Source organism: Oncorhynchus mykiss, chromosome 1 (genome assembly GCF_013265735.2).
Source record: "Oncorhynchus mykiss isolate Arlee chromosome 1, USDA_OmykA_1.1, whole genome shotgun sequence".
Classification (NCBI taxonomy): Eukaryota; Metazoa; Chordata; class Actinopteri; order Salmoniformes; family Salmonidae; genus Oncorhynchus; species Oncorhynchus mykiss.
The window spans coordinates 51,407,821-51,429,778 of record NC_048565.1 but is presented as its reverse complement, the minus strand read 5'-3'; the positions used below and the strand labels follow the sequence as shown (position 1 = coordinate 51,429,778).

At 41.6% G+C, this 21,958-nt stretch overlaps 1 protein-coding gene across 9 annotated transcripts in view; it reads right to left on the bottom strand.

The window, feature by feature from the left end:
• Nucleotides 1-5,475: 5,475 nt before the first annotated feature.
• LOC110524569 (anoctamin-1) overlaps nucleotides 5,476-21,958 on the bottom strand; it is a 66,016-nt gene continuing 49,533 nt past the window's right edge. For 8 of the 9 annotated variants that reach the window (XM_036979578.1, XM_036979593.1, XM_036979586.1 and 5 more), the window contains 5 exons: nucleotides 17,471-17,623; nucleotides 15,165-15,217; nucleotides 8,213-8,397; nucleotides 7,898-8,003; nucleotides 5,476-7,006 (listed from right to left, as the gene is read on the bottom strand). In XM_036979578.1, coding sequence (XP_036835473.1) covers nucleotides 6,758-7,006; nucleotides 7,898-8,003; nucleotides 8,213-8,397; nucleotides 15,165-15,217; nucleotides 17,471-17,623 — 746 coding nt within the window. In that variant the 3' untranslated portion in view covers nucleotides 5,476-6,757. The remainder of the gene's footprint in view (nucleotides 7,007-7,897; nucleotides 8,004-8,212; nucleotides 8,398-15,164; nucleotides 15,218-17,470; nucleotides 17,624-21,958) is intronic. The other variant, XM_036979606.1, reaches the window with a different exon arrangement.

The following is a 21,958-nucleotide window of genomic DNA, read 5'->3' as shown; positions in this document are numbered from 1 at the left end:
GCAGCTTGTCACCCCTGATCTGAATAGGCCCCATCCAGGGCCCATTTGGTCGGTCACCCAGGCCAAGTTTTCGCCCACTGGTCTATCTTCAGAGGGGCCTTCTCTCTCTCTGGGTGCTGGATGATGTATTGGGAATAGGTGTGTGCGTGTGTGCTGTGTGTTTGGGAGGGCTATGGGGGGGGGTTTGCAAGGAAGGGGGTACTCAGCCCTCCTGGAGGTTCCCATGAGGGGGCACAACAAGTGATGCGTCACAAGGAGCCTCTTCGATGGACCAAGGAGCATCTACCTGGATGCTTTGTAGGATGATTGGATGAGGACCCCTACTGGTAAAATAGGTGAATGCAGTTTTCTGGTACTACAGTGTTATAAATCTGTTCAGCGACAGAACTATAGTTTCAACTGTACTTTGTTCAATGAAATATGGTGACAATACCTAAGAAAATATTTGCATAGTAAATTATTTAATAATCCTAAACAGAACTTGAGATATACATAAGCCTTTTCAGAATGCTAAACTATGGCTCAGATTCCAACACATAGACATATAGGTAACTGCCAAAATAACGGAAACACTTGAGTAAATGAGGGATACAAAGTACATTGAAAGCAGGTGCATCCAAACAGGAATGGTTCCTGAGTGAATTAAGGGGCTTGTATAAAAATGTCCAGTTGACCATTATTTTGGCTACCATGGCTAGAAGAAGAGATCTCTGTGACTTAAGCCCCTTTCATACCGGGCGCTGACATGGGTTCTCTGTCCTGAACTTGTCTACATTCTGATCGTGCCCACATTTCCAGAAATGTGTCTACACATGGTATTAAAATGTGTCTGTTATCCGTCCACTGTGTCTGCATTGTGACCAGATATCCTGGTCCCTTCCTTTATGCAAATTATTTCACAGCTATTCTTTAAAAAATGTATTTGTTTATTTATTGTTAGACACATAATATGATTTTAGAGTGCAGAATAAGGATGATTTAAATGGTTTCTCTATCTACACTCGTAAGATATCCAGACACAATGCGTGTCTGACTACCTCCGGAGGTGGGCAGGTTGATCTGATCACAATCAGATCACAATGTGTCTTTTGATTATCTACATCAGTCAAAAGATGTGGGCACAATCAGAATCAGAACCAGATCAGGACAAAGGATGCAAGTTAGAACCAGGTATAAACAAACGGGGCTTCCGTAACCAGATCTCAACCCAATTGAATACTGGGAGATTCTGGAGCAGCGGTTTTCCACCACCATCAACAAAACCCCAAATTGTGTCGCATCCCTCCAATACAGTTCTAGACACATGTAGAATATATACCAAGGGCATTGAAGTTGCCCTGGGCTTGGGGTAACCCAACGCCCGACTAAGACCCTTTATGTTGGTGTTTCCTTTATTTTGGCAGTTACCTGTATGCCCCACACTGGCAATGATGAAGAGATTACTGTATAAAGACCACTGTTACCATCTAGTGGTTATAAGGAATAAAGCAGTACATACACAGTACAGTATATGCATTGTGCCAGCTGTGCACAGAGGAGCAGGTAGTGTGTCATCCAGACACTTGGCCATAGTGAGTTAGATAAGCCACCAGACACTTGGCCATAGTGAGTTAGATAAGCCACCAGACACTTGGCCATAGTGAGTTAGATAAGCCACCAGACACTTGGCCATAGTGAGTTAGATAAGCCACCAGACACTTGGCCATAGTGAGTTAGATAAGCCACCAGACACTTGGCCATAGTGAGTTAGATAAGCCACCAGACACTTGGCCATAGTGAGTTAGATAAGCCACCAGACACTTGGCCATAGTGAGTTAGATAACCCACCAGACATTTGGCCATAGTGAGTTAGATAATCCACCAGACACTTGGCCATAGTGAGTTAGATAAGCCACCAGACACTTGGCCATAGTGAGTTAGATAAGCCACCCTAACGTACCACATAGGTGCAGGAATATTGAAAAAACGTTTAAAAAGAAAAACACACACACAAGCAAAGAGGTATTTGCTTTCATTCAAAGATGACTGTTACTATACCATAAGGCTGAGCATTAGGTTTTGGCAAAACATTTGAAAGCATAAATATTTTGGAGCTAAATTAGTATTAGCAGGTTTCCGTCCAACCTTTTCATTCCAGTAAAGTATATGTTGGATAAACATTTTTACAACAGCCCTGATGGAAATAGCAAATTTGTCAATAAACTTTCCAAATGTCTACAAAAACAAAATACGCTAGACAAGGTGAGATCCTTTTGTGTCGGTAAAATGAATTATGCCGGATATTGCGGTAGAAATATTGATATAATATCCATCATATCGAAGTAAAGCTGGAGTCGTGTGGTCCTTCCATTACGACTATGGAAAGCATACAGTTTATTAGGCTACATATGAAATATGCTGAACAAAAATATACACGCAACATGCAATGATTTCAAATATTTTACTGAGTTACAGTTCATATAAGGAAATCAGTCAAATGAAATCAATTCATTAGGCCCTAATCTATGGATTTCAAATGACTGGGAATAGAGACATGCATCTGTTGGTCACAAATACCTTATAAAAAAAGGTAAGGGTGTGGATCAGAAAACCAGACAGTATCTCGTGTGACCATCATTTACCTCATGCAGCACGACACATCTCCTTCGCATAGAGTTGAACAGGCCGTTGATTGTGGCCTGTGGAATGTTGTCTCACTCCTCTTCAATGGCTGTGTGAAGTTGCTGGCTATTGGCAGGAACAAGAACACGCTATCGTACAAGTAGATCCAGAGCATCCCAAACATGCTCAATGGGTGACATGTCTCATGAGTATGCAGGCGATGGAAGAACTGGGACATTTTCAGCTTCCAGAAATTGTGTACAGCTCTTTGCGACATGGGGCAGTGCATTATCATGCAAGAGGAGTTGGTGGCGGATGAATGGCATGACAATGGGCCTCAGGACCTCATCCCGGTATCTCTGTGCGTTCAAATTGCCATCGATAAAATGCAATTGTGTTCGATGTCAGTAGCTTATGTCTGCCCATACCATAACCCCACCGCCACCATGGGGCACTCTGTTCACAATGTTGACATCAGCAAACCTCTCGCCCACACAACGCCATACATGTGGTCTGCGGTTGTGAGGCCGGTTGGACGTACTGCCAAATTCTCTAAAACAATGTTGGAGGCAGCTTATGGTAGAGAAATTAACAATCAATGTTCTGTCAACTGCTCTGTTGGACATTCCTGCAGTCAGCATACCATTTGCGCGCTCCCTCAAAACTTGTGGCACTGTGTTGTGTGACAAAACTGCACATTTTAGAGCACCCTTTTATTGTCCCCAGCACAAGGTGCACCTGTGTAATGATTATGCTGTTTAATCACCTTCTTGATAGGCCACAGCTTTCAGGCGGATGGATTATCTTGACACAGCAGAAATGCACACTAAAATACATTTGTGCAAAACATTTTAGAGAAATAAGCTTTTGGTGCGTATGGAACATTTCTGTGGATCTTTAATTTAAGCTCATGAAACATGGTACCAATATTTCACGTTGCGTTTATATTTTTGTTGAGTGTAAGTTATGATACTCTTTATTCGTTCCACTAGCCTATCTCATCACGCAACAAGTCAATTTGATGGAACATTTGCATATTTTATTTTTGCGGATTTTAGAATATCCACAGGAAAATCTGAAGCCAATTGGATGGAAACCTAATTAGTGATTGGAAAAAACAACTTCTGGGAAGATCCAGAATTCTATCAGTTTGCTTTATTTCAGAAAAGATTTTGTATTTTCCTCCAAAAAGTAAGTTTAGTCTAAAGTCTGAAAATATATATCTCTTCACAGTCCGTTTCTGATTTTTGGGTACGATTTCCAGTTAAAGTTGCTTCTTTTGTCTCGTCTTAAAAAATGTCATGAGTGCTATCAAGCCAAGGAGAGGAAGTTCCGTTGTAGGCTGAAATGGAACATTTCCCTTTATTTACATCAAGAAGTGCTTCCTCTGAGTTCCATCTCCTGAAAGCTCCATTAAAACTATCTGTCCTGTCCTGGGTCAGGCCTGGCCTATCTCAAATAACACCGGTTCCAGAACACTGCAAAGTGTCTAGGATCCTTGACTGGCTTGGCTTGGTAGGATAGTAAGTTACAATAGGATTTGGTAAACACCGTTTTGATTATGTTATCAAATGATGTACGGCACTCTTACATTTACAAATGTTACTATATATAGCAGGTACACTCTATGGCGAAAAGTATGTGGACGCCCCTTCAAATGAGTGGATTCGGCTATTTCAGCCATACCCGTTGCTGACAGGTGTATAACATTGTGCACACCGCCATGCAATCTCCATAGACAAACATTGGCAGCAGAATGGCCTGTACTGATGAGCTCAGTCACTTTCAACAGGACACCATCATAGGATGCCACCTTTCCAGCAAGTCAGTTCATCAAATTTCTGCCCTCCTAGAACTGCCCCGATCAACTGTTAGGGCTGTTATTGTGAAGTGGAAACGTCTAGGAGCAACTCTCCAAACTGCCTCTGGAAGCAACGTTAGCACAAGAACTGTTCATCGCTTCATGAAATGGGTTTCCATGGCCAAACACAAGCCTAAGAGCACTATGCACAATGCCAAGCGTCGGCTGGAGTGGTGTAAAGTTTGCCGCAAATGGACTCTGGAGCAGTGGAAAAGCGTTCTTTGGAGTGACGAATCGCGCATCACCATCTGGCAGTCAGACGGATGAATCTGGGTTTGACGGATGCCAGGAGAATGCTAATGCATAGTGCCAACTGTAGAGTGTGGTGAAGGAGGAATAATGGTCTGGGCTGTTTTTCATGGTTCAGGCTAGGGAAGGGAAATCTTAACACTTCAACATACAATGACATTCTAGACAATTCTTTGCTTCCAACTTTGTGGCAACAGTTTGGGGAAGGCCCTTTCCTGTTTCAGAATACACAAAGCGAGGTCCATACAGAAATGGTTTGTCGAGATCAGTGTGGAAGAATTTGACTAGTCTGCACAGAGCCCTGACCTCAACCCCATTGAACACTTTTGGGATGAATGGGTATGCTGACTGCAAGCCAGGCCTAATCACCCAACATCAGTGCCGATTTGACTAATCTCTTGTGGCGGAATGGAAGTAAGTCCCTGCAGCAATGTTCCAACATCTAGTGGAAAGCCTTCCCAGAATAGTGGAAGCTGTTATAGCAGAAAAGGGGGGACCAACTCCATATTAAAGCCCTTGACTTTGGAATGCGATGTTCGATGAGCAGGTGTCCACATACTTTTGGCTGTGTTGTGTATTTGAACGTTGAATGTCGAATAAAAAACACTGTTTAAACAAACTAGGTTCAACGAGATTCTATTGCATTTGATACCGATACTCTATTTTTAAATTCTAAGTTACTGCAAAGGCCACAATCCTTTTTGGAATTACATTTCTCTCCCAAGCCTAAGAACATGACAGCACTCAATAGCCATACCACATTGTTGTTTACATTCAATTTAATGCATTATTTATTCAACATCACATCAAAATGATTTACAACATAGTCAGTATCAATACAGTAAAATATGCTGCTATGAAATCACTCTCATTTTGTATGAAGACATTAGTTTGACATATAAAAGGATCAAAGTGTCCTTGTCCTCTGAAGAAAGGCAAGTAAAGAATGAGAAATATTATATTTCTTAGTATATCCAGTAGACAGAAGTAAGTGTAAACAATATACAATTTTAAGTACAACTGAAAGGTTTCATTATTATTGCTCCACATGTAAGAGAATATCCTGATTGGCTTTGAAGCGTAGAAGTCACATAGTATAATGTATGTCTTGTGGCAGAGAAAGGTTTGCCTGAACTGTACATGTTACAACAGGGGTATATTCTTACAACACTGCTAAGTCGTATATATTCTGAACTAAAGTGATTTAACGTATTTTACTATGTTTAGCAGCATTCTAGTCATCATACATTGCTATTTTACTTGAATACTGTAACGCAATAAAATACTCTACTAACAGCTTTTGCTATATGATAGCATGGGAGCCCACAACCAGGTGATGTATCAACCATGCTCAACTGTGTGCTTGGTAGCTAAAAACATTTGAGATCTTTGAATCAAAGACATACAAAAACCTGTCACCCATTTAAGATGATATCCTTTGCTCTACACACATACATTTCAAGATATCCAAGTTAGTTTTTTTTATAGTTAAAAATACAAATAAAAAAAAATCTAGGTAAAGAAAATAATTGTTCATTAATGTTGTGTAAGAATTGAATACAAAGTTTAGCGTTTATGAGAGTGGTTATTCGCACGGTTGCACCATGGATATGGTTGAGTCGTAAGAGTAAAAGGATTATGTATAATCTACATCCTGTTTATAAAGAGGCAAACATCGAAATACCTCAGATGCAAGATATGCTGTAACGTAAAGCACGTAAAGAACATTTTAAACAAACATTTTCTCTCTTCTCTGGCTGCTCTGAATATGGTATGGTCCGCCACATTTAAGATCATCCCTCAAAACCATGACCCCACTGGCTGGCAGTTCGTTATCTGGTTGGCAGTTAGCTAGTTAGTTATTCACTGAATGGTTTGACAGGAAGGCATTGTGCACGGGGACTGTTTCTGTTTCTCGTAGTTCGGCCTCCGACAACGTCTTGAAGGGAACACTTCTCCCTTTCTACGGAATGTCTGGACATGGATAAAGACACAGAGAGTAGTAACCCTTGGCTTAGCTAGCAAGGCTAGACCTTATAGGAGCTGCTAGAAGTTGTTGGCGTGCGTGTGACTGTGTGTGTGTGGGATGGAGCGCGAGCGGGCTATAGGGGCGTGGTTGTTGCGCCCCTTGCCGTCACAAGGAGTCATGCTGTCTATGAACTGCATCTTGCCCTGCTCCTCCTTCATGAACAGCTCCACCATCAGGATCTTCTCCTTGTGGATCTGAAGGCTGATGTCTTTAGGGATGTCTGGGATCAACCAGTCCACGATGTCACTCATCAGCATCACCACGTTCTACAGGGAGGGAAGAGAGGTATAAACTTTTCAAATATCTTTTGCCTAAAGAATATTCACTTTCTTTTCCCATATAATTGTAAATGTGTTAGCTAACATATTTTCTATTGACGCACTAATGACATCAATATTTATTTAATATTTAATAATATTTGGTCAGTCCACTAAGTCACTCATCAGCATTACCACACTCTACAGGAAGTGGAGAGACAGCATGTCATTGGTCAACCAGCAGGAAACAGGAAGTATACCAGGGTTCCCCAACTGGTGGCCTGTGGGTGTGGTTTTATTTGTCCCCCCATGTTTTTGAGCAAAAACTTGTTCAAAAAGAAAGACTGTAAATAAATAAAAGACTGTAAAAACACCAGGAAATCATCTCCAAGTGATTTTAATTCGGGAAATATGTTCTCAGGTATTCCCACGCATAATAGAGAAACACATGCGATCATATACAAATGTAAGCAAGATGCGAAATTATGTTTAAGTCTAATATATCTGTTAGGCCATCTTGCGGTCAATTTACAGTTTACAATTATGTTCCGGCCCCCCAACCATCCACTCAAGAAAATAAAATCGACCTGCGGCTGAGTCTAGTTGATGATCCCTGCTGTATACTAATCTCACAAAGCAAAATTAGTGTGTCTTTGAATACCTCATATACATACACTGTAGCTGTAAAATCTGGCACTAAGTGTACACTTCCATCAACTGCATTCTTTCTTTTTTCATGTTATATTTAGACAGTTCAGATGGAGTAAGATGAAGAGGGGAGACACAGTGGGAAGGGAGGGTGGAAACAGGGATCGAACTCCAGTCTCCGGTGGGGAGGCATATAGAAGTGCTTGCAGACAAGTGTGTTACCAACTACAAAGAGACTTCTCCTTCACTCACCTGAAAGACTATGACGAAGGCCAGTCGGGCGGCCAGGACCGCCCAGAACTCTTTAGAGACCACATAGGGCGTGTTGGACCATGGAGGCTCCCTGTAGTCCTTATACCTAGAGTCAAGAGTCAACTGATCACAAAGACTAAAGCAGATAGCAAAAGTCTGTGGAACAGACGACACCGCAACAACTATTTATTTTTTACGCATGACAAAAACTGGTAACACTTTATTTTACGGTACAGAAAATGAAGACATTACATGGTCATTACACTGTAATTACAAAAATCGAAGTTGTTGACCCAGTGCTGTGCGTTATCTCACCTACACATCTCCACCTGGTAACCCAGATGATGAGGATCCATAGGTTCTTTACCATCCTGGAAGTCTGAGACGTTAAAATAGGACATGGTGTGGTTGACAAAGCCGTGCATGGAGCCATCTGGGCTGTACATGTACTGGTAGACTAGCCTCGGGATGAAGTCTGACGTGAAGGAGATCACAAACGCCTGGCGAGAGACCGACAGTGATCAATGAGAAAGCACCTGAAGACATAAGTAAGAATGTAACAAATGTGAACCGTCTCAAGAAACTAGGCGTATGTCACACGTCGCTTCTTCACATTTGACCGTTTAATTTTTTTTAAATTCATATATGCCGGCTGTGGCAAGCTACTCACCGTCAAACCACCATGCCTACTCTCTCTCACATTGTGACTGAAGGCTGAATGATGTTCAATGAGCTGCTGGTAGAGCCAATGGTTTCTTCTTCAGGAAACCATTGAACATAACCAAAAAATTACCGCAAATGAGCAGACGTATTTGTTTATTCTATGTACAGTACTAGTCAAAAGTTTGGACACACCTACTCAGGTGTATTTCTTTATTTTGACTATTTTCTATGTTGTAGAAAAGTAGTGAAGACATCAAAGCTATGAAATAACACATATGGAATCATGTCGTAACCAAAAAAAAGTGTTAAACAAATCCAAATATATTTTATATTTGAGATTCTTCAAAGTAGCCACCCTTTGAGCCAATGAGTTGTGTTGTGACAAGGTAGGGATGGTATGCAGAAGATAGCCCTATTTGGTAAAAGACCAAGTCCATATTATGGCAAGAACAGCTCAAATAAGCAAAGAGAAACGACAGTCCATCATTACTTTAGGACATGAAGGTCAGTCAATCCGGAAAACTTCAAGAACTTTGAAAGATTCTTCAAGGGCAGTCGCAAAACCCATCCAGCGCTATGATGAAACTGGCTCTCATGAGGACCGCCACAGGAAAGGAAGACCCAGAGTTACCTCTGCTGCAAAGGATAAGTTCATTAGAGTTAAGAAATTGCATCCCAAATAAATTCACATCTCAACATCAACTTTTCAGAGGAGACTGCATGAATCAGGCCTTCATGGTCGAATTTCTGCAAAGAAAGCACTACTAAAGGACAACAATAAGAAGAAAGTACTTGCTTGGGCCAAGAAACACGAGCTCTGGACAGACAAAGTAGGTGACGCAGAGTAGGTGAACGGATGACCTCCACATGTGTGGTTCTTTGACCAAGAAGGAGAGTGATGGCCTCCACAATCACCCGATCCCAAACCAATTGAGATGGTTTGGGATGAGTTGGACCGCAGAGTGAAGGAAAAGCAGCCAACAGGTGCTCAGCATATGTGGGAACTATTTCCAAACTGCATCAGATGACCTGGCCTCCACAATCACCTGATCCCAAACCAATTGAGATGGTTTGGGATGAGTTGGACCGCAGAGTGAAGGAAAAGCAGCCAGCAGGTGCTCAGCATATGTGGGAACTACTTCCAAACTGTTGGAAAAGCATTCTAGGTGTGTCACGTTGGTATAAATGGGTCGGGAGACAGGCGCAGGAATGCATAATAGGGGTTTTTATTTCCAAAATTAAAGCGTGCCGTGTAAAGGCATGGGGGCGAAGACCAAACAAACACGTATACAAAACACAGGGTAGAAACCAAAACAAAAGAGCGAGGAGTACCTCGAGTAAATACACATTCGCACAATGATTTTCAAACGGGACGAGAACCGCAATCATCTGCATAATATACGTGGCACGAAAGCCAAAACAACATAGCACAGGTACTAACACAAACCAACAGACATTGTAACAATAATCGACAGGACAATGATGAACAAAGGGCACACTTATACAATTACTAATCAATAGGGGCCAGGTGTGTGTAATGAAAGTTCCGGAGGGATCCGTGACAAGGTGAAGCTGGTTGAGAGAATGTCAAGAGTGTGCAAAGCTGTCATCAACGCAAAGGGTGGCTACTTTGAAAAATCTAAAATCTAAAATATATTTGGATTTATTTCACACTTTCTTTGGTTACAAAATGATTCCATGTGTGTTATTTCATAGTTATGATGTCTTCACTATTATTCTGCAAAGTAGAACATAGCAAGAGTAAAGAAAAACCTTTGAATGAGTAGGTGTGTCCAAACGTTTCACTTGTACTGTATATAATATTTGCGCGTTATCTGTGGAGTAAAGACTGACACAAATGTTTCTGTTAAAGGCAAATATCGGCAGATAATATCGGCCAATGGCTTTATCGGTTGGGCTCTAGTAATGCTATATTGGTTGAATATAGGGGTCAACTTCAGCAAAAGGAGCGCTGTCTTCAGTGTGCTTTATACCATCTACAAAAATTGAATCACATTTTATTGGTCACATACACATATTTAGCAGATGTTATTGTGGGTGTAGCGAAATGCTTGTGTTCCTAGCACCAACAGTGCAGAATTCACAACAATACACACAAATCTAAAAGTATATGAACGGAATTGAGAAATATATAAATATTAGGAGTCGGAGTGGCATTGACTAAAATACAGTAGACTAGAATACCATAATACAGTATATACATATGAAATGAGTAAAGCAGTATGAAACCACTATTACAGTGACTAGTGTTCCATTATTAAAGTGACCAGTGATTCCATGTCTATGTATATTAGGCAGCAGCCTCTAAGGTGCAGGGTACAGTAACCTAGTGATTGCTATTTAACATTCTGATGGCCTTGAGATAAACTCAGAAAAAAAGAAAAGTCCCTTTTTCAGGCCCCTGTCTTTCAAAGATAATTCGTAAAAATCCAAATAACTTTACAAATCTTCATTGTAAAGGGTTTAAACACTGTTTCCCATGCTGTTCAATGAACCATAAACAATTAATGAATATGCACATGTGGAACGGTCGTTAAGACACTAACAGCTTACAGACGGTAGGCAATTAAGGTCACAGTTATGAAAACTTAGGACACTAAAGAGACCTTTCTACTGACTCTGAAAAACACCAAAAGAAAGATGCCCAGGGTCCCGGCTCATCTGCGTGAACGTACATTAGGCATGCTGCAAGGAGGCATGAGGACTGCAGATGTGGCCAGGGCAATAAATTGCAATGTCCATACTGTGAGACGCCTAAGGCAGCGCTACAGGGAGACAGGATGGACAACACATGTAACAACACATGCACAGGATCGAAACATTGGAACGTCACACCTGCGGGACAGGTACAGGATGGCAACAACAACTGCCCGAGTTACACAAGGAACGCACAATCCCTCCATCAGTGCTCAGACTGTTCGCAATAGGCTGAGAGAGGCTGGACTGAGGGCTTGTAGACCTGTTGTAAGGCAGGTCCTCACCAGACATCACCAGCAACAACGTCGCCTATGGGCACAAACCCATTGTCGGACTGGCAAAAAGTGCTCTTCACTGATGAGTTGCGGTTTTGTCTGACAAGGGGTGATGGTCGGATTCACGTTTATCATCGAATGAATGAGCGTTACAATGAGGCCTGTACTCTGGAGCAGGATCGATTTGGAGGTGGAGGGTCCGTCATGGTCTGGGGCGGTGTGTCACAGCATCATCAGACTGAGCTTGTTGTCATTGCAGGCAATCTCCACGCTGTGCGTTACAGGGAAGACATCCTCCTCCCTCATGTGGTACCCTTCCTGCAGGCTCATCCTGACATGACCCTCCAGCATGGCAATGCCACCAGCCATTATGCTCGTTCTGTCCATGATTTCCAGCAAAACAGTGTCATGACGTTGGCCTGGGGGTTGGTTTATGGCAGTCATAAATACCTCTTCCCCCCTTTTTCCTCTCTCTACCCTACTAAGGTTACATTTGCAAAACCCCTTGGTTAACATAGAGATTCTGGGAACGTCAGAATGTGTGGGGGGGGATTAACTATATTCTGGTAATCCGAACAATTGAACATATGCAGTGGTACTTAATGAATATGATGTCAGTTCGGGTGTCATCTGAGACATTCTCATCAATGATAAGATTACATAAACTCTACAGTGGAAAGTCTATACATCAGAGTTATCAGATTCACATGGAATTGTTGTTCAATTTAAATGTTTGAATTTGAAATTATTTGTGATGGGATGAAATGTGATTTTAGTTTCTAAAATGTGAGATTTGGATTTTCATAAGATAGGGCTGCTCAATCAGTGGCCCTCCCCTAGGCTATAAAACTATAAAACTTTTCAAACACATCCTCCTCTTCCTTCCTATATAAGCTCTTGACTACAACATAACTTTCTGTTCCGCGGATGTGAGGATGACAATCCCATGTCAGAATGGTTCAGATAAAACTACAAGCCAACATCAGCATGAGCTTTGGTTGCGAATGGTATGGACTTTGAACTCTTATTCACGACAGAAGTGATACCTCCTAGCTGTTGAGTTAGCGACCGCAGCTGCAAATGCAGGTTAGGAAGGAACAGACAGAGTATCCCATCTACCACACAACGGCGTTCTACCGCACAACAACGTTACTACAACTTATTCAAGTGACCACCAGAGACATTATTCAAAGGACAGAGGACTCGGTTTGGCAACACGGTCTTCCGTCTACCACCAACCTACTGAAGCGCAGCTCAGAGTAAATATTTATTGCATTTTCCTTTTCTAAATGGGCGGTAATTTAGAATGCATAAGATACTGTATTTACGATAGTATTGCTTCTCCTTTTGTCCCCCAGTCTTCCGCTCTTTCACTCAAACCCCGCCCCTTTTCCTTTGTGTAACAAGCTGTCATATCTGTTCCGCCCGCTAGGGACGTTTCCTATGAATTAAAGAATTATCCCGGTATAATTAATTCTTTGTATATGTTATTCTGTGTGATTAGTTAGGTATTTAGTAAATAAATAATTAAACCCAATTTTGTATTGCTGATTCAGCTTGTTAGCCAGGATTCTTGCAGATAACCAAGAATTTACAACTTTCAGAATTTGAGACTGAAGTAAGATGACGATTAATGTTGACTGCTATTGATGTAAAATATTGCTAAATCTTTAAGAGTTTATTCGGAAGATAACAGCTCTATAAATATTATTTTGTGGTGCCCAACTCTCTAGTTAATTACATTTACCTGATTAGCTCAATCAGGTGATATTAATTACGGAGAAAGTATTTTATAGAATAGCATGTCATAGCAATTAATCCGGCATAGCCAAAGACAAGAGAACAGGAATGTCAGTGTTCTGCCATGGCCAGCGAAGACCCCGATCTCAATCCCATTGAGCACGTCTGGGACCTGTTGGATCGGAGGGTGAGGGCTAGGGCCATTCCCCCCAGAAATGTCCGGGAATTTTCAGGTGCCTCGGTGGAAGAGTGGGGTAACAGCTCACAGCAAGAACTGGAAAATCTGGTGCAGTCCATGAGGAGGAGATGCACTGCAGTACTTAATGCAGCTGGTGGCCACAACAGATACTGACTATTACTTTTGATTTTGACCCCCCCCCTTTGTTCAGGGACACATTATTCCATTTATGTTAGTCACATGTCTGTGTAACTTGTTAAGTTTATGTCTCAGTTGTTGAATCTTGTTAATTAAGTTCTTACAAATATTTACACATGTTAAGTTTGCTGAAAATAAACAAAGTTGACAGTGAGAGGACGTTTATTTTTTTGCTGAGTTTAGAAGCTGTTTTTCAGTCTCTTGGTCCCAGTTTTGTTGCACCTGTACTGACCTCGCCTTCTGGATGATAGCAGGGTGAACAGGCCCTGGCTCGGGTGATTGATGTTCTTGATTATATTTTTGGTCTCCTGTGACGTCGGGTGCTGTAGGTGTCCTGGATGGCAGGCAGTGTGCCACGGTGATGCGTTGGGCAGACTGCACCATCCACTGGAGAGCCCTGCTGTTGCGGGTGGTGCAGTTGCCGTACCAGGCGGTGGGTGATACAGCCCGACAGGATGCTCTCAATCATGCATCTGTAGAAGTTTGTGAGGGTCTTAGGGGCCAAATGGAATTTCTTCAGTCTCCTGAGGTTGAAGATGCACTGTCGCGCCTTCTTCACCACACTGTCTCTGTGTTTGTGGAGCATTTCAGATAGTCAGTGATGTGTATGCCGAGAAACTTGAAGCTTTCCACCTTCATTGCGGTCCCGTCAATGTGGATAAGGGCGTGCTCCTTCTGCTTTTCACCTGAAGTCCATAATCGACTCCGCCAGGGCCCTCGCCTCCTCCCAGTAGGCAAAAAAACAAATACTGCAAAGTTGCTTAGGCGCTAGAAGCAGAGCTGCCATATCTGTCAGTGCCATCTTGCTGTTTCATCTGCAACTCTCTGCCTGCCAGCACATAGGGTGACTGACTGTTAACAGAAATGTTAGCCCTAACCCTAACCTGTGAAGCTGGCCAGTACCCACGCGATATTTGGTTCTGGGTTCCGCGATTGTCAGCACATAAACCTACAGTGAATCCAAGGCCTTAAAGTAAAAACACATTGACATCCTGTACTGTTGAAAACCTTATCAGTAAGAGAATGGAGGTGATGAAATCCCTCCCTCCCTTCCATCTTGATTGAATGTCATAAATAACCCAGATCTGGATCTCAACTCACCATTGCCATGACGATTGTGATCCCTGTGGAAGGGAAGTGTGAGCCCGGTGTCGGATTTATAACCAAGCTAGCTCTCTTTCTGACCAAGTATGGTCTTCTCTGCACAGAGGGGCAGGCATTTAAAAGCCGTATTATGAGCTTTTACAAGTAACCCCCCAAAAGTGGGGGTAAATTCCCAGTAAATGTTGTGTGGACCAGGGCTGAGCTTCAATGAAATATGTTCTAGTTTTAAGTGCAGACTTGTTATTGTTGAGGGGGTTGTGGAATGGATAAGATGGAATAAAAAACAGTACCTTTGGCAGAACATTCAAAACAATCAAAACAGTATATGTGATTTCTTTTACATTTTTATCATTTGGTCACTGTTATGTTTTGCTGGGAATACATGACTTACGTTTATGATGACGGCCACTTTAGCCACACCTCGGAGAAGGTTGTACCATATACCTAGAATAAGAGAAGCAGAATCACATGAGAGTTAGAACTCTTGATGGTAATTGACATTACAGTCTTATAACAAATATATTTGTTAATTAAGTTGATTATAATCACACAGAGTTCCATTCATTGGGTTCCATTCCTCAACAATCATTCTCTTTGGGTACATCTTAAATATGAATAGCCCCATTTTGGATGGATTTTCGTTATAATTTAATTGCTTTATCAAGGAATATCAAGGTAATTTGCTTATAAATGGCTTCACGGCAGTTCTGTCTAAAAGCTCAGCTTCCCTACTTCAAAACACTTGGCCTTGAAAGACTATGGGGTATCGGGTTACATATCCACAGCCATTAGAGGCTCGGGAGTCCCGCCTTAATGGTCATTTGCTGATTGGACGGTCTGTCAATTTGTGACAAAATGGTACGTTACAGGTACAGCGATAGGAAACAGTCGCATCTACTGCAGCGATAGGAAACAGTTCTATGACAAACACACATCAATTTATATTGAATAAAAAATGTAAAAAAACGAACACAATTGCAAGATACAAAACCACTTTGTCTTCATCACAAAAGGACAAATCAACTCATTCACAAGGCTAGAGACAGCAATGATTAAGAGCAGTGCACCACAAAATAAGTCAGATTTTCCCTTACCACTAACTAAATACAAAATTATTACAGTATTAAGGCAGCTGAAATCTTACATCATGTCAACTTCATAGTTGATCGTGAGTATATGTATATTATATGTAGATGAAATGTTTCAAGCCCTTTTCCCCCATGTTTCATGAGTAGGTTGATCATAGCATACGAAATTCGCCTACAGATCCACGTACGATGCAATCGCCATTGGCACTGCACACTGCCCTCACCTACCTGGGCAAAAGGAACGCATATGTGAGGATGCTGTTCATCATCTACAGCTCGGCCTTCAATACCAAAGTGGCCTCTAAGCTCACCACAAACGGCAACTGGGTCCAGGACTTCCTGATGGGCCGCCCCCTGGGTGGTGAAGGTATCCAATATTACCTCCTCGACACTGATTATGACCATCATGGACCCCAGCCACCTGAGCCATGGCCTGTTCTCCCCATTTCCATCAATCAGATGCGGGCAGTAGAGTAGCATCATGGCAAAAACTGTAAGACTGGCTAATAGCTTCTACCCCCAGACCATCAGGCTGCTGAATAGCCACCACTAGTCAGCTACAGTACCTACCCCCCCGGACATTTACCCCTGCACCAACCCCGATGGACATTTATCCTTGTCACAGTTGTTAATATTATAACTTGTATTTTTAATGATGATCTTTTAATTTTTATTATATTTGTATTGTTTTATTTAACATTGTCCTGCATTGTTGGCGCTAGGAGCGCAATCATTTCACTGTACCCTGTAATTACAACTGTGACCCTGTATATGTCACTCTGTAATCAAATAAAAACAATTGTCAAATGAAATCAGCGGTGTACTATTTACTATAGCGGTGCATACCAGTGCAAAAAAGGGCATACAAATCATTGATAAATAATAAATACAATAAAAAAAAAGCAAAGAATCTGAGCCTTATGCTTTAAGCGGTTAGAAAGCTATGTTTTATATGGTCATCCGCTTAACATTGACACTCCAGAGCGTCAAGTTTGTGACGATGTGCTATACATCCGTCATTCATTCATTCCTATGATAATTGATCTGAAGAAGCTATTCATTTCCTTTCTTTCTGTGCGCCCAAATGTTTGGATATACTGGTCAAGTTATCAGGTTCTTAGCTAGCTAGCTAGTTAATGAGGTACCATACATGACTGAAAAATGTGTAAAACAAATGGTTAAGATTCCCGCAAATAGTTTTAGAAGAGCCCCCAACATGGTTTAAAATGACATTTGGGCTCGAAAGAAGAAGTTTTCGCTGTAGTAATGCTGCAAGCATGACGCTAACGAAACTGCGCTTGTGAAACAACAGTACTGCGAAGCCTTATAATTCCAACCATTATTATTTAAAAATTATAATCCCAAATTCAAACTACAGGTCGCAGAGCAAAATATCGCACGCCAAATTGGTCGCACTTTTAAAGCCTTGGGTCATATGGTAAGGAAAAACTCAAGGGACCGAAGAATCCCAAAGACAACAAGTGTTTTTTTCCCTTCTTTGTAAATCACTTCTATTGGAGTGACTTCAATATTATGTTTAAGGAATCAATATAGGAGTGTAATAAAAAAACGAACCTGTGTGCAGACAGAGTTTGAACAGTAAACCCACCAATGTCTTTTGCCCTCGCAGCGACCGGCCTCCTGAGCTCAGCCACAAACTTCTTGGCATCCAGGCGTATCTCGATGATGTTGTTGAGCAGGGCGAACAGTGGGGCCAGCGGAAACGACGCCACGAACAAGGTCACAAACCCAAACTGGATTACTGCAAGGACACAGATATACATCGCCTTCAGAAAGTATTCACACCCCTTGACTTTTTCCGCGCATTTGTTGTGTTACAGCCTGAATTTAAAATGGATTCAATTGAGATTTTGTGTCACTGGCCGACACACAATAACCTATAATGTTAAAGTGGAATTATGTTTTTAGACATTTTTACAAATAGATCGGAAATGAAAAGCTGAAAGCTGTCTTGAGTCATTAAGTATTCAACCACTTTGTTATGGAAAGCCCAAACAAGTTGAGGAGTAAATATGTTCTTAATAAATCACATAATAAGTTACATAGACTCACTCCATGTGCAATAGTAGTGTTTTAACATCATTTTTGAATGACTGCCTCATATCTCTGTACACCACACACGCAATTATCTGTAAGGCCCCTAGCCGAGCAGTGAACTTCAAACACAGATTCAACCACAAAGACCAGGGAGATTTTCCCAATGGCTTGCAAAGAATGGCACCCATTGGTAGATGGGTAAAGAAAAAGCAGACATGGTATATCCCTTTGAGCATGGTGAAGTTACTAATTATACTTTGGATGGTGTATCAATACACCCAGTCACAACAAAGATGTTACAAAGATGCAACTCTGTTGCCGCAGAGGAAGGAAACTGCTCAGCAATTTCACCATGAGGCCAATGGTGACTTTAAAACAGTTACTGAGTTTAATGGCTGAGATAGGAGAAAACTGAGGATGGATCAACAGCATTTTAGTTACTCCACAATACTAACCTAATTGACAGCATCAAAAGAAGGAAACCTGTATAGAATACAAATCTTCCAAAACATGCATCCTGTTTCCAACAAGGCAATAAAGTAAAACTGCAAAAAATGTGGGAAAGAAATGAACTTCATGACCTGAATTACAAAGCCTTGTGTTTGGAGCAAATCCAAAACACCACATCACTGACAACCACTCTTCATATTTTGAAGTATGATGGTGGCTCCATCATGTTATGAGTATGCTTGTCATCAGCAAGGATTAGGGAGTTTTTTATTTAATTTAAATAAATGGAATAGAGCTAAGAAAAGGCAAAATCCTAAAGGAAACCCTGGTTCAGTCTGCTTTCCAACAGAGACTTAGAGACAAATTCACCTTTTAAAGCACAACACACTGGAGTTGCTTACAGTACCACGATGACATTGAATGTTCCTGAGTGGCCTAGTTATAATTTTGACTTAAATTGGCATGATCAACAACCAATTTGACAGAGCTTGAAGAATTTGTCAAATAACAATGTGAAAATATTGTAGAATCCAGATGCAAAGCTCTTGGAATCCCAGAACGTCTCACAGCTGTAATCGCTGCCAAAGGTTTTCAATACATTTTCTAACATTTCTAAAAACACGTTTTTTTTACTTTGTCATTATGGGGTATTGTGTGTAGAGGTGTGTATGGTGGAGAAAAAAAAGATATTTAATACATGTTGAATTCAGGCTGTAACACAAGACATGTGGAATAAGTCAAGGGGTGTGAACACTTTCTGAAGGCACTGTAGAGAGACGTCCTATGAATACAGGCCCTGATCACTCGACAAGACTAAACAAATCAATCAAAAGAGATTCTCTGAACCTCACATCACACTGCAGCTAGCACTGAAACATGCTCATGTTAAAGGTTTCTTCCCTCATCACATGTAGGATAACAAGAAACACTTGAATGACCCTTGTAAAAGTATAAATAAACTAATTAAGAACATTTGTTACGTAGTAACAACTTTGACCTTTAGGTAATTCAAAGCAACATCATCCTCCTAAGTGGTTAACTTATTGAAGCAGCTGAAGATAATTATGGGAGTGGACCAGACCAGAGAGAACAGAACAGGGACCCTCTTCATGGGGCAGGCAGGGAGAGGATATGGTGAGGGAAGGGGCATGGACATTCGAGGGGGAGGAGGAGGTGAGGGGCAGGGAGAGGCAGGGACAAGTCAGGGATGAGGGAGGGGCAGTTACCATGGAGAAGAGACAGTGAGGGGATGGAAAAGGGATGGGGGCAAGAGGGAGCACGCAGGGACCTGGGAGGGGACAGACAAGGACGCAGGCCAGAGGAAAGCTGATCAGACCAGAGACCCGGGCTGTAATCTCTACTGACATGGAGCCAACGCATGACCAAGCCCAGAATGCCACTCTCTCATAACCCCAGTACTACTCCTGTACCCCTAGTACTCTGTAATGTCACACCACAACCTCAGTAGTACCCCTAGTACTCTGTAATGTCACACCACAACCTCAGTAGTAGCCCTAGTAGTCTTTGATCCACACAGCAAGGGTACATTGAAAAACACTTCAGACAGGTTTTGCATTCAATCATGCAGGGCCTTTTGCTAATTGTAGTGTTTTCACTGTTAAATGTTCTCTCTCTCTCTCTCTCTAGCCACACTCACACACACACACACACACACACACACACACACACACACACACACACACACACACACACACACACACACACACACACACACACACACATACACACATACACACACACACACACACACACGCACACACACACACACACAGAGTTCTCAGTTGAGTTTGAGAAGCAGGTGCTCTTCAAAAGCCATGCTAGGGGAAATCGAACACCACAAGGTGCAGCATTTTGTGAAATTTTGACAACTCTTATAATAAATGTGTGGAACTTGGGTGTGCCTGACGAAGGCTTGGACTAATAGACCGATGCCTGCAGGTTAGGAACATTGGATAAGAACATTCCTCTTACAATCCCTTAATACCTATAATGTGGGAGCGTGAAATATATGCGATGCCATGAAAATGAAGTTAAGTCTTGAACTCTCTGAGAATAGACCTACTCACCGGGCATTAACTGAGAGTCACTGCGTCTTCTGAGAGTGACCTAAGTTAAAAAGCCCTGGAACTGGGGTCTCCTGTTGTTTAAGACATTCTCAAGAGTACAGAGAGCAGACAGAGAACAAACAATGTATGTCTTCAGAGCTGTCTCAACAGTCCTCTTAGATTGCAAATATATACGATAATCTGAGAGATACAGATGTAGGATCTTCATTTGAACCAGTTTGCTACAGCAGGAAAATAACCCCGCAGCAACAGGAAATGTTAATTATTATGTAGACATTTTTCTGTGAAGGGAAAATCAAGTCTGAAATTTCTAAATGGAAATTACAAACTTCAGAAGCCTTTTTAAAACCTCAAATACACGACACATTTTAAATTTCCTGCACCGCAGAAAAGTTCTCCTGCTACAGGGTTATCAAAATAAGATCCTACATCTGTAGATCTTGAAAGAGAGAGAGAGATGGAGTATCGATACAGTTGAGAGAGAGAGCGAGAGATAGATAGAAAGATGGAGCAATCGAGACACTTGAGAAAGAGAGAGAAGAAGACAGGCAAAGCAAGATGAGGGCCACAGGACCAGGGCGATGTTGACTAAACTACGGGACAGAAGAGGTGTGTGCCAACAGGAGGATCTGCATAAAACACTGCTGTCTGTCGTTGAGGAGAAGGCCCAGGGTGTAGGTTTGGTACAGAGTAAGGAAGTAATTCATTCAATTAGTTATGTGCTTGGCTTAGGAGCAATTCAATTATAAAACGGTAATGAGTTTCCAGGATGAATAAAAACAATATTCGTCTAACTCCCACACGAAGAGGAAGTATGTTTCTTTTAAATACTGTATCTTGCTGCTCCAGATATTCTTGTTTCACTCAATGAACATGAGCATCAAGTGCATTCGGAAAGTATTGAAAACACTTGACTTTTTCCACATTTTGTTACATTATAGCCTTATTCAATTTTTTTTTTTTTACAAAATTATCCTCCACAATCCTTCACACAATCCTTCACACAATACCCCATAATGACAAAGCAAACCAGGTTTTTAGACATTTTTGCAAATGTATTAAAAATCAAAACCAGAAATACCTTATTTACATAAGTATTCAGACCCTTTGCTATGAGACTCGAAATTGAGCTCAGGTGCATCCTGTTTCCATTGATCATCCTTGAGATGTTTCTACAACTTGATTGGAGTCCACCTGTGGTAAATTCAATTGATTGGACATGATTTGGAAATGCACACACCTGTCCATATAAGGTCCCACAGTTGACAGTGCATGTCAGAGCAAAAACCAAGCCATGAGGCAGAAGGAATTGTTCGTAGAGCTCTGAGATAGGATTGTGTGGAGGGAACAGATCTGGGGAAGGAAACCACAAAAAGTCTGCAGCATTGAAGGTCCCCAAGAACACAGTGGCCTCCCTCATTCATAAAAGGAAGAACTTTGGAACCACCAAGATTCTTCCTAGAGCTGGCTGACTAGCTAAATTGAGCAATCTGGGCATAAAG